At 37.3% G+C, this 14,280-nt stretch overlaps 1 protein-coding gene across 1 annotated transcript in view; it reads right to left on the reverse strand.

Annotated features, from left to right (window-relative positions):
- The window catches only part of LOC110458279 (coiled-coil alpha-helical rod protein 1-like), a 35,900-nt gene extending 26,034 nt beyond the window's left edge, over positions 1 to 9,866 (reverse strand). Inside the window, exons 1-2 of the mRNA XM_021509912.1 lie at positions 9,797 to 9,866; positions 6,959 to 7,106 (exon numbers count right to left, since the gene is read on the reverse strand). Coding sequence (XP_021365587.1) covers positions 6,959 to 7,106; positions 9,797 to 9,848 — 200 coding nt within the window. The 5' untranslated portion in view covers positions 9,849 to 9,866. The remainder of the gene's footprint in view (positions 1 to 6,958; positions 7,107 to 9,796) is intronic.
- Positions 9,867 to 14,280: the final 4,414 nt, after the last annotated feature.

Genomic DNA, 14,280 nt, shown 5'->3' on the forward strand with positions numbered 1-14,280 from the left:
AACCAGATATACAGAACACATATCTACCTACAAACCAGATATACAGAACACATATCTACCTACAAACCAGATATACAGAACACATATCTACCTACAAACCAGATATACAGAACACATATCTACCTACAAACCAGATATACAGAACACATATCTACCTACAAACCAGATATACAGAACACATATCTACCTACAAACCAGATATACAGAACACATATCTACCTACAAACCAGATATACAGAACACATATCTACCTACAAACCAGATATACAGAACACATATCTACCTACAAACCAGATATACAGAACACATATCTACCTACAAACCAGATATACAGAACACATATCTACCTACAAACCAGATATACAGAACACATATCTACCTACAAACCAGATATACAGAACACATATCTACCTACAAACCAGATATACAGAACACATATCTACCTACAAACCAGATATACAGAACACATATCTACCTACAAACCAGATATACAGAACACATATCTACCTACAAACCAGATATACAGAACACATATCTACCTACAAACCAGATATACAGAACACATATCTACCTACAAACCAGATATACAGAACACATATCTACCTACAAACCAGATATACAGAACACATATCTACCTACAAACCAGATATACAGAACACATATCTACCTACAAACCAGATATACAGAACACATATCTACCTACAAACCAGATATACAGAACACATATCCACCTACAAACCAGATATACAGAACACATATCTACCTACAAACCAGATATACAGAACACATATCCACCTACAAACCAGATATACAGAACACATATCTACCTACAAACCAGATATACAGAACACATATCCACCTACAAACCAGATATACAGAACACATATCCACCTACAAACCAGATATACAGAACACATATCTACCTACAAACCAGATATACAGAACACATATCCACCTACAAACCAGATATACAGAATACATATCCACCTACAAACCAGATATACAGGACGCATATCCACCTACAAACCAGATATACATAATACATATCCACCTACAAACCAGATATACAGAACACATATCTACCTACAAACCAGATATACAGAACACATATCTACCCACAATAATTAACCAGATATATATATATGCAGAACACATATCCACCTACAAACCAGATATACAGAACACATATCCACCTACACACTAGCAGTGTTTTTGTTACCTGAATTCTACAATAGCCTGTTCCTTTATTAATTGGGAAATATATAGCATTATTTGTATTGAAATTGGGAATATAAGTTCCTCAGTTTTTGGTCATTTTGGGAAAATAAGGTGCTTTTTAGCTAGGGGACACAGCCTGTATTCGGCGGTAAAACTGAGCAAAAGTTATCACTGACTAGATATACAAAAAACACATATCCACCTCCACACAAGATATAGACCGAACAGATATCCACTTACAAACCAGATATATATAGAGAACACAAACCATATCTATTAGGTTTACCAATCCACTTATCCACCAGATATTGAGTTAAACAAATTCACTTTTACACTACATGCAAAGCATAAATCAATTTCTGGTTAAATGAAAAAAGTAAGCTTGCTGATAGAATTAATTGACCTTGAGACCTTGAGGTTTGAATCGCAGTGCAGCAGATTTTATCAGTGTGGAAGATTGTTAAAGCCTTGTACTTAACATAGATATATAAACACTTATATCACAAAAAGTAGGACATGAATATGGTCAGGTGAGTGGAAACCTCACCTGTCTTGTGACATATATTATACCTACAGCTACAGCAGGTGACACAGGTATCTAACAACAGGTACGGTATACATGTAAGTAGTTCTTACAAACATACAGATACAGGTAAAACAAGTACTTAATTACATATATAAGTTCTCATGTATTTAGAAAATGACTGTAACATACTTTCAAATACAAGTACATTCTCGTTCCGGTATTCAATTTTCACATGCTCAGATACAGGTATTACAGGTACGTAGTATATGCATTAATTTTCACATTTTCAGATACAGGTATTACACGTTTTTATTTTCACATTCTCAGACCCAGGTATTAACTGCAACTATTCTCACCTTCTCAGATACAGCAGTATTCCTGCTGAATTTTAGATTTAGGGGGTATATTTGATACATTATCGAAATTCAGTACACCTATAGCTAGGTACCAAGTTACATAGACAATTGTTGAAAAAGGGGGTTACAACCAACTGTTTTGGGAATGAACACCCCTCACATACTTAAATACAGGTATTAAGTACCACATACTCAGATACAGGTATTAATTCTCACATCCTCAGATACAGGTATTAATTATCACATACTCAGATACAGGTATTAATTCTCACAGGTACATATACATGTATATGTGAATATGTTATTACATTCTGACATCATCCAGAAATTCAGTACAAGTAATTAGCTGAAGGATCTCATTTATAAATCATCTCTAAATGATGTTGAACTCCCTAGTATTACTATAATAGAGTAGACATGTTTATGTATGGGTTAGGTTAACTCATTCACCCCTGAAGACACATTTAAACTCTTCGAATTCAAAGGTTGGAATAGTTCATTATGAAATTTCAGGGATGAATGTGCTAATACTTGGTACCAGGTGCTGAACTGTCAGGTATAAATGTATACACACACATGTAAGTGGGATTACATTGTTTATCTTGTCAGAGTATCTCCTTTATATGTGGGAAACTCTAGATCTAAGATATATATTTATGTAGAAGGTCTAAAGGTGGTGGGCGTTTAATCAGACATTAAACAATAAGATAGCATATACATATAACAGTTAATGGACATTTATGGCATAAACACTTGTATGTCACAAACCTTTCTGTACTCTGCGAAAAATACAGAACCCCTTTTGAAAAACGTACATGTCTCAGAGATTCCCCTTCATCGCTCGAGATCAACCCGCTCGCTCAGAAAAAAACCGAGATAACCCCCGGAAATCTGCGTCAAGAGCGGGACAACTATTATCTCCCTGCAGGATATCTCTCAGGGGTGACACCCGGAAACCAATGTCATACTCTGTACATTATTTAAATGTTTATATACCGCAAATACAAGCATTAAAAACGCCTAAAATAATAAAACCCCACAAACTCCCCACATTTACTACATGCAACCTATAAACAAATACATTGAACTGCAAACAAATATATATATACCCTGTGCTAACATCCCCATAAAAAGTTTGGTGTGCACCGCGCGTCCCAAGTAAGCGACTAGAAATGACCCTATATTATAGGCCCTGCGCTCACCTGTCCCGTGGACACGTGACAGCACTCGTCGCTCTTGCTCCAACTAGAAAACGAGTGCCGCACGAGACAAACAATCCCCGCTATTACTCTGAACCGCGGGGATATTTTATTATTGCTTATTGCCGTAACTTGTCACAATGAAAGAGGCTGCATCAACCAGGGTCTCCAAGGTGTGCAAATGCATCAAATACGTATACATGCTCCGTCATTTCAATCACATTGTTAGCCACAGGAAAACAGTGCATCTCATTAACATAAGCTCACCTATAAAATAACCCTGTGTCATCTGTATTATAAATGTCCTTTGGTGCAAAGTCACAGAGAAGTCTGAGAAGTTATGATGTACACACACGCGTTTGTCACACTGAGGTGTCTAAGACTGAATAAACGGCTCAGTGCCTAGGTTGTCAACACAATTCATTGGTTTTATAGTAGCCTTACTAGTAGTTTATATACATGTACAGGGAATATAACAGACTTGCCAACCAAAATTTCATGGGGAGATTCCCATGCTCAAAATTATAACATAAATGAAATGTTTGTATATAATGTACCCCTAAGAAAAAAAGAACACTTTAAAATGGCATATTTGGAGTTGTTCTGCCAGATGAAATCATTTGATCTTAAAATATAGGAATTGTTCAACAAATTCAATGTTTGGAAAATATTAAAACTAAGGGTCCGAAATCGGGAGTCTCCATCCTAAATAGAGAGAGTTGGCAAGTAAAATATAAAAGCATGTTGGATAAACTACCTTCCTTATATTGTCATCAAAAACATAACTTACTCATTTACTGTATTAAGCGCTAGCAGTCGTTCAAAACATATACATATGAAACATTTTAAATGGTCCATGCATATATGTAGTTGCATTATTATTGAAAACAATCACAATTATTTACTGTTAAAAAATAATGTCATTTGCACAGGGTTTTGGTCCTGAAATAAAGTATGAATTTGTGGGTTGTTCAAATCACACTGAAGCAATAGATATTTTCAGGGTTTTTTATTCCACCATTGGCACCAAATTGATTGCAAGAAATCCAAGATAACTTGTCAAGGCTAGTACATTTTCGAAACTGACTTTGATACTTTCGAGATTTTAGGGTATACAGTATAAGCAAGTATCTGTACTGACAGTTGCCTCTCAGATCACTGCAGGTGTGTGACTCCAGAATCCCAGAAATTGGGTTCGTACTACAGTGTTAACATTTCACCTGAGGGGGATGCTGGTTAGATTTGTAATAGACAATAACAGTTACATGGTCATATAAATACAAACAGTAAGGGAGATAAGCTGGGGAATCAGAATCAGTTTACAATACCCATGAAATCACAATAAGCGTGTTGAATGTTCTAAATGTGTTTTACTGTATAGGGTGATAACCAGAAAACTAAGAATTATTTTTCGGAGACACAATAGAAATATTGGCAGAAATAAATGTATTTTGGCTCACTCCATATACTTTGTGTGTCTGACTGATCATAGTCTATCATGAAAACTCAACATGTACTAAGTATACTTACTTGAGCCTCTGATTCTCCAGTTTGAGTTGAGAACAATTACTAAGTCCTTACTTGAGCCTCTGGTTCTCCAGTTTGAGTTGAGAAAATTTACTAAGTCCTTACTTGAGCCTCTGATTCTCCGGTTTGAGTTGAGAACATTTACTAAGTATACTTACTTGAGCCTCTGATTCTCCAGTTTAAGTTGAGAACATTTACTAAGTCCTTACTTGAGGCTCTGATTCTCCAGTTTGAGTTGAGAACATTTACTAAGTTCTTACTTGAGCCTCTGGTTCTCCAGTTTGAGTTGAGACCATTTACCAAGTATATACTTACTTGAGCCTCTGGTTCTCCAGTTTGAGATCGGGTGATAACCAGAAAACTAAGAATTATTTTTCGGAGACACAATAGAAATATTGGCAGAAATAAATGTAGTTTGGCTCACTCCATATACTTTGTGTGTCTGACTGATCATAGTCTATCATGAAAACTCAACATGTACTAAGTATACTTACTTGAGCCTCTGATTCTACAGTTTGAGTTGAGAACATGTACTTTACTTGAGCCTCTGACTCTCCAGTTTGAGTTGAGAACATGTACTTTACTTGAGCCTCTGGTTCTCCAGTTTGAGTTGAGAACATGTACTTTACTTGAGCCTCTGGTTCTACAGTTTGAGTTGAGAACATGTACTAATTAAGTACTTACTTGAGCCTCTGATTCTCCAGTTTGAGTTCAAAACATTTACTAAGTTCTTACTTGAGCCTCTGGTTCTCCAGTTTGAGTTGAGAACATTTACCAAGTATATACTTACTTGAGCCTCTGATTCTCCAGTTTGAGGTGAGAACATGTACTTTACTTGAGCCTCTGATTCTCCAGTTTGAGGTGAGAACATGTACTTTACTTGAGCCTCTGATTCTACAGTTTGAGTTGAGAACATGTACTTTACTTGAGCCTCTGACTCTCCAGTTTGAGTTGAGAACATGTACTTTACTTGAGCCTCTGGTTCTCCAGTTTGAGTTGAGAAAATTTACTAAGTCCTTACTTGAGCCTCTGATTCTCCAATTTGAGTTGAGAACATTTACTAAGTCCTTACTTGAGCCTCTGATTCTCCAGTTTGAGTTGAGAAAATTTACTAAGTCCTTACTTGAGCCTCTGATTCTCCAATTTGAGTTGAGAACATTTACTAAGTCCTTACTTGAGCCTCTGGTTCTCCAGTTTGAGTTGAGAAAATTTACTAAGTCCTTACTTGAGCCTCTGATTCTCCGGTTTGAGTTGAGAACATTTACTAAGTATACTTACTTGAGCCTCTGATTCTCCAGTTTAAGTTGAGAACATTTACTAAGTCCTTACTTGAGCCTCTGGTTCTCCAGTTTGAGTTGAGAAAATTTACTAAGTCCTTACTTGAGCCTCTGATTCTCCAATTTGAGTTGAGAACATTTACTAAGTCCTTACTTGAGCCTCTGGTTCTCCAGTTTGAGTTGAGACCATTTACCAAGTATATACTTACTTGAGCCTCTGATTCTCCAGTTTGAGTTCAAAACATTTACTAAGTTCTTACTTGAGCCTCTGGTTCTCCAGTTTGAGTTGAGACCATTTACCAAGTATATACTTACTTGAGCCTCTGGTTCTCCAGTTTGAGATCGGGTGATAACCAGAAAACTAAGAATTATTTTTCGGAGACACAATAGAAATATTGGCAGAAATAAATGTAGTTTGGCTCACTCCATATACTTTGTGTGTCTGACTGATCATAGTCTATCATGAAAACTCGACATGTACTAAGTATACTTACTTGAGCCTCTGATTCTACAGTTTGAGTTGAGAACATGTACTTTACTTGAGCCTCTGGTTCTCCAGTTTGAGTTGAGAACATGTACTTTACTTGAGCCTCTGATTCTCCAGTTTGAGTTGAGAACATTTACTAAGTACTTACTTGAGCCTCTGATTCTCCAGTTTGAGTTGAAAACATTTACTAAGTTCTTACTTGAGCCTCTGGTTCTCCAGTTTGAGTTGAGAACATGTACTTATTTTAAGTACTTACTTGAGCCTCTGGTTCTCCAGTTTGAGTTGAGAACATTTACCAAGTATATACTTACTTGAGCCTCTGGTTCTCCAGTTTGAGTTGAGAACATGTACTTATTTTAAGTACTTACTTGAGCCTCTGGTTCTCCAGTTTGAGTTGTAAGACTTCTTTGGTTGCCTCAGCAAGCTCCTTCCAACCACCATTATTCCCGACTGCTGTCCCAAACGCAGAGGGAGGCAGTAGGTCTACCTTGGTATCTTTGACATTTGTCTGCATGTCTGCAACACAACAGTACAATCAGTCAATGCTCAGAAGCCTGGAGATTGTCTGTCTAATTGCCAGAGAAAGTTTTATGTAGAAACAGACGTGATTGTATCTTATTTTTTAAGTAGTACGATCGAGGCAGGTAAAATTTTGTTCTCTGAAGAATATTTGTGTTCTTATATACAGGTAACATAAATGTAAACTGTACTCGGTATCTTATATGTATAGCTGCTGAAAACACATATATATATATCTGAGTGATCCGCCTTGTTTTAAATTTGTTCTATTAGATCTATGTGTCTTTATATGGGTCCTAGATATAGGCAAGTGATGCATATATCCAATCAGGGATCAGTCTAGATTTTAGGGGAATCTACCCTTTTTCAGATTTGGGGGAAAATTAAAAAATTTCATACAAGGCTCTAGCCTCATGAAGGTCATGTTTTGTCTGAATTACATGCAGGTTAGTTATTAGCCAGCCACCCGCCTGCCTGTCTTTTGGACGGGGGGTTTTCTTAAAAAGGCCCATTTAGAAGGGCTACTTCTCACTATATATCCTTACTATTTTACTTAATTTTGGACAGGCAGTTTTGTCAAAATGGGCTAAATATCACCTTTTTGGACAGGTAGGTTTAAAATCCTGGCTAAAAGCCTGCATACATGTGTGCAGTATATTTCAATTTATAAACAATTTTAAGCTCAAAATTGTAGAATTTTTGTTTAAGTTATGTGAAGAAAATGTACATATGCAGTATTATGCATTTTAACTGTTGGACTTTAAAGAAAACATACAGGGGAATTATTTTGAAAAAACGCTATTTTCTATAAACCTGGAGGGGGCCATGGGGCCATTGACCCATCATATCTGAAATTGACCCCTCAATGTTTCAATTTTCTTTTAATTTGATTTAGAATGGCCCCTCTTAATATTGATATTGACTAAAAATTGCTGAAATGGCCCACTGCTCTCAATTTCCAGGATTTTCCCTGTAATGGTGGTGTGCTCTAGGTGTTCTGACAATTATTTTAGAACCAAAAGATGTATAATCAATAATATCCGATTTTTTTCCAAAGTGGAAATGCAGTGTAGTTTTCTCATAGGCTCTTGAGAGTCTGCCTGGCTATTCACTACTCATTCTAGTTTAAGGGTTATATATATATATTGCAGAGTTGATTAAGATTTGCATAATTTATAATCTGATAGCTTTAGTTTTATTTGTTTATAAGTTATAATTGGTTTATTTATCATACATGGTGATCTTGAGCCGGTGTAGTTGGTTGATAATTAAACTTTCATGAGAATTTAAAAAAAATTGACTCAGCTCATCTTCTAAATTGCTTTTTTATAAAGTCATGTTCCAGGTGGGGTGTACATGTACACCGTACAGCAAACAGACCTCTAAATTATGTTATGTAAGTTAAGTCTGACAGCTAGATTTATACTTAAGGATGATCACATTGGTGAGCTAAGTTGTTCTTCTTGGTCTTTGGTGTAAGGACATGCCTTCATTATTGAAGCTTATATGTCCTGTTAGATATTTGATTAAAGTGGATATGGAACATAGTGCACATGTGGTACTAGCTTGTACTTGTAATGTACAAGTAGAGTCAAATAATTTAAATGTGCAATGTCCTTTAATATAATCTATACATGTATATATTCATATACCGCCTCACTTGTAGATGTTTGGCTATGTTGCTGATAGTAGTTATTCTGTGATATTGCCATTGTTGATGTACCTGATATTATTTGTAACAGGAAAGAGAATATATATAGTGTGCTTGCAATGGGGATCAAACCCTCGATCTCCAGGTTCCTAGCTATAGTCAGACGCTCTACCATGCACTTAAGGGAAATTCCCTCTAGCTCGAAGCTAGAAGGCAACCTTAATCCGTAGTGTACAATTAAAACCTGCCGCACTACTTCCCCCTTTTTTAATATGTTCGCCCTCGAATATCAAAACCCAGGTTCTAACTCCCTGTCACCACAGAGAGGACCACGGACACCATAATAGGAAAGAGAATAGTGTGCTTCCACTGGGGATCGAAAACTCAATCTCCAGGTTCCTTGTCGGACGCTCTACCCCTGAGCTAAAGGGAAATTCACTCTAGCTCGAAGCTTGAAGGCGACCTTAATCCTATAGCTATGTACTATTAAAACCTGACACATATTCTTTACTTAACGTCAACAAACAGTTGGGAATATTACTTCTTTTGTCAGCTTTGATATATCCTTTACCCTTGTTAAAAATAATTTGAATTTCATATCATTTGTTTTCATATTTATTTGACATACTTCAAAAGCAGGTATATTGTACAGATCCTAATGAACACAAGATCAACGAACTTGGGTGAAAGATACAAAAATGTATACATTGTATGGATCTCAAGACTACAAGAGTCGGAGAGGGGTTATCTTTGAGACCTACTTCTGTACACATATATTTTATGCTAAAGATAATAAGATGTCAACTTATCATTGAGTCGGCTTCGGTTACTTAATGCATGTCATCATTTTTACTTCTAAATATTAAAGTCAGGTGTGCACACGACGGCAAGTCTGAGCATGAATTTATTTTTCGGTTAATGAAAACTGAGTGATACAGACGATAAAAATCAGTTAAACGACGTCTTTATACCTAAAAAAATGAAGGAAAATACTATAAAAAATACGGTTACCAATCTATGTTGTAGTAATACGTACCTTGTCCTTTCCGTGTCAGGAAATCTGCTGGTGTGTTCAAATTTGACGCCATGTTCGTACGAAAATGAGGCTAAATTTTGCGTTTCTATTGGTGATTTTGAGTTCACTATGTTGTGGATCTAACAGTTACTCTGATTTCAAAATCATTTTCGCCAAATTATTTCCTTTTGAACGATTATTGCTCGAAAAGGTGATATGAGACTGTTCGCATGGATCAACAGGATATGGAAAGCGATAATACGAAAGTAAATAGTGAGAGTGATTCCCAACTTTATTCGTCATATGAAAGTGAAAGTAGCCGTCCATGGTTACATCAACACGTGCTTGTAAGTTTAAATGTTGTTAATATGCAAGAAGTACTAGATTTTACTTTCCTTCTTTATTTTAACAGGAGTGATAACAGTCGGAATGTTCATATGAAATTAATACTGAAACTCAAATTCTAAATCTAATGGCTTGTTGCCAGCAACTAACGTTGCCATTTTTATGGACTACAGTTTCCTTCGTTTGTAAGAAGACGAAATAAGTTCAAGAAGAAAGATTTTGTTTGGACGGTATCTCCTTTCTCCAAGAGGATTTGTAAACATGGGTCAAGTTAGTTAACTTGGTATATTCACACATACACATGTATAAAAATATGGGACTGCACATTGTGTATATGTATTAGCTACATTGCATTTAACGGCTTCAAGTATTTCTGGTCAGGATGTTTGAAAGGTATGACGTTGGCTTGACCTTCATTTGTTAGGTCATCATATACCATCTAGGTCTGGATAAGTATTATATATAGTTCACATACCATAGCTGGCTTGATGTCAACCAGGTAATTAATTAATTATAAGTCTCAATGGAGGAAACTGATTTTAACCCCTCCAGTGTTCATATGATCATAGTGTTATCATCCAGGTAATTCCTTAAAAATAACAGACCTATTAAAGTATGAGATAGGGAAAAATAGTCTGTTTTGCCTCTTTGTACTTCACAGTTCATAATGTACTTATATATGTAGTAGAACTGGACTGTCGGTCAATCGCTGACAACCAGGTACGTATAGTAAACCAATCTAAAATGCTACATTCTACATGTATAGCTCAATTGGTAGAGTGTCCATCTAGAGTTTGGAGGGTCACTGGTTCGACCCTGATCTGGTCATGCATTTCTCTTTCTCCTGTTACAAAATTGGCAAGCTTGCCAACCCTTATTCCAAGCACTCACTCCAGGGTGGATGCTTGGCAAGGGAATACCAGAATCTGGGTTGTAAATAGTGCTGTCTTGTCAGGGGCAAAGACTTGGAATTGGAGGTTCCCAATCTGGAGGTGCATTTCTCTCTCACCTGTTAAAAATGTAAATTTATATTCATATGAGGCAGATCTCCTTCATTCCACATTTTCAATGAGGGAAAAAGTGTGTTAAAGGGTGACTGAAACTGCTTTGCTCAATTTATCTTTCCCTTTTTTATGTGTCCAAATAATTCCAAAAAGAATTCATTTGATTCAGACACACCTGTTATGATCATTACACACATCCAGTAGTAACTTGGAGATCATTTGACCACATGATGTAGATTTTGAGTTTGTGTGAGTTTGGACTTGAATGAGGGAGTTTTGAGGAGGAATGGTAAATTTTGGTCAAAATGAGGGAGTCTCCCTCCTAATGAGGGAGGTTTGACGGCTATGCAACAGGGATTTTTCTCCTTTTATAAAAGGTTATTTAGCAGGTACATATAGAAAACGAACAGCGAGGTATTGGTCCTATAGAACTTTATGATAAGTTAGAAATAAGTTTAGCAAGTTCCTCAATTTCAGATGGGCATGCTTTTTCAATTTACATATAACAAGTCTATGATGGAGGATGTCTGAAATACAAGTTGATTTTTTTTTTTATAAACAGCTTGACTGCTTTATGTTGTTTGACATGAGAGCTAGGTTATTTTTTACAATATATGGTTGTCAATGAGAAAGTAGAAATATGACAAAGGGCTGGTTTCCAAAACGGCCCCTTCTCTGATTCAAATTTTCTGTTGGTGGTGCATTGCCCATGCCGTTGTGGTCACAAATCTATAAAGTATAAAGATTTAGGTCACTTGGTTTGTTTTTTATGGCTCCTCAAAGTTGTACCTTTCAGAAGCTGTCTAAGTGTTGATAAAATGTGCATGTTATGTAAAATATTAATGAAAATCTAATCAAATGATGGTCACCGTAAAGAATACATTCATGGCATGATTGTGACAAAAAATCATGTTTCCATCGCGCCATTTGGCTGTTTTATGGAAGAAACAATCTCAAAAATGCCATTTTCGATGATAACATTTTAGACACAAAAACTGTGTTTTTTAGAGAATACACCCTTTTATGGGCGTTGGATGCAAACCAATTTTTATCCTATTAAACAGTACGTAATATGCTATTGATGAGAGGAAAAATCATCAAAATGTAAGTGGTGGAACATTTTCAAATGTTGGGTTGAATTAGCCTATGGTTGAATTGCCGATTTTCGACTTTCTTTAGATAATTAACAAAAAAACGAGAGTATTTGCTCGGTATGTTGAGAATATGTACACAGATATGAAAAAAAGTGAGAGAAACACTTTTTCATAAAAAAAATCCAAGATGGCTACTTCACAAGTCCCCGTGGTTGAAGACATTGGCTGACAAATAGACAGAACAACAAACAAAACGTGTTCCTTATGATTTTGGTTGGTTTTCGCATTTACGGGAGTGTTCATAGCTACGGGCGATTGTATAATACCTATATTTATAAGTTTGGTTAGTCACATGGTAACGGGGATCTTTCATATCGAGCCCCAAACATACTTTCGACATATGCACTCCGTTGCCGCATGGAAAACTATTTCAAGTTTTGTCGGAATTTCTTTACCTGTGGTTGTAATGGTCGAGGGTTTTCCAGCGTCCTGTAATACCCAAGGTAGTACAAGATACTGGAGATGTGCGCACACATTCCCATCGTTCTCTCTCCAACTGGGCACTGGCAGTAGTAGTCCTTTATTGGGGCCTCAACATCGGGTGAAACGGTGAACCGTATCCAAACGTTATATTTCGTTTGGCTTTTGTGTCGAGAATGTATTTGACATCGGAGAAGGTCTGGGGAGTGCTGGTAAAGCCACACCTCATAGTCTCCGTCATCACTTAAATGTTCGGCGATGTAACCAGGAGCCAGAGATATCTGATACGTTCCACACGTAATGGTTCTCAAGTAATCAAGATCGAGACGGGGAAACAGTACGGAAGATGCATCCATCTTGACAAACTCGGACCTTGCCCGTCTAGATAGATCCGGATCTGTCTTGACTCTCTGAGCTAAACCATTCGGTGTTGTCAAACGGTCCTTCATACGTTCAGCCATTAGCCTATCTTTGGCATCTCTCTCTGGAGATCTCTGGTAGATCGGTCCTCTAATACCATTCAGACAGGCTGTGACGGTTCGAAGCAAAGCCTCGATGACATTGATAAAGCTGTTAGACACCAATTGCGTTCGGAAGAACGTCCAGTGTTTCAGACGACCATGATAGGATTCCACAATCCACCTCGATTTGGTGATAGTTCTGTCAAGATTTGCTTGGACGTCAGAATGTTGACTTTGACCGGGTTTCAGGTATGACGGCATGCTAGCATTGAGGCCAGAGGCTTCGAGAACTGGTAGGACATCTCTAAAACCTCGGTCAACGACAACGTTGTCGTCTGGTTGTAGCCAAGTAACTAGCTTGTCCATGACTTTTTTTGTAATTGTAGCATCATTTTCGCTGCCAGTGAATGGTCCTACTGTGTCCAGAATGTAGCCATCTGGTAAGGCGATGCTCATGAATTTGAGATAGTTTCTCTTCTTCTGGCCACAGTAGGACATTCTCTGGAGCTTGTGGTCGGAGCTTTTCTGGATATAAATATAGGTGCCATCTAATATGGCAGTGGCTTTATCTCCAAAAAATGCTTCTGAAAAGACAGTATTGTGCCCGAGCAACTGTTCTCTTGTCAAGTGATCCGGACCTAGAAATTGTGGGACTATCGATGTGTCTAATGCCTGTACTATGGAGTGGAAAGTTTTGGACACACTTGACTTGGAAATTCCAAAAAGAGAAGAACACTGACTCCAGGAAATGTCGGTTTTCAGTTTTACCCAGAACAGTAATAGAGCATCGTGTGTAGTCTTGGTATATATACCAGATGAAAGATATGGGGAACAGTGCGAGTGGATTTCGAGGAACTGATCTTTGGACCAACCTGTCCAGGCCATGCATGCCGAGTCATCAAGAGAAGAAAAGCTTATTGTAAACGCAGACTGGTTCTGTGAAAGGACGTGCGACACCTCTAGGAGGTCATTAATGATTTCGGACGATTTTGATGGTAACTGAGATTCCAAGGAACCTCTACCATCAAGGACAACCTCTGTAGACGGATCTAAGTCGTTACCAATAAGGTGAATGGAGCAGACGCGGGATGAGGTGGGACACCACAGTTTGTGTGAATAGA

This window comes from Mizuhopecten yessoensis, unplaced genomic scaffold (genome assembly GCF_002113885.1).
Source record: "Mizuhopecten yessoensis strain PY_sf001 unplaced genomic scaffold, ASM211388v2 scaffold9525, whole genome shotgun sequence".
In the NCBI taxonomy this organism is placed as follows: domain Eukaryota; kingdom Metazoa; phylum Mollusca; class Bivalvia; order Pectinida; family Pectinidae; genus Mizuhopecten; species Mizuhopecten yessoensis.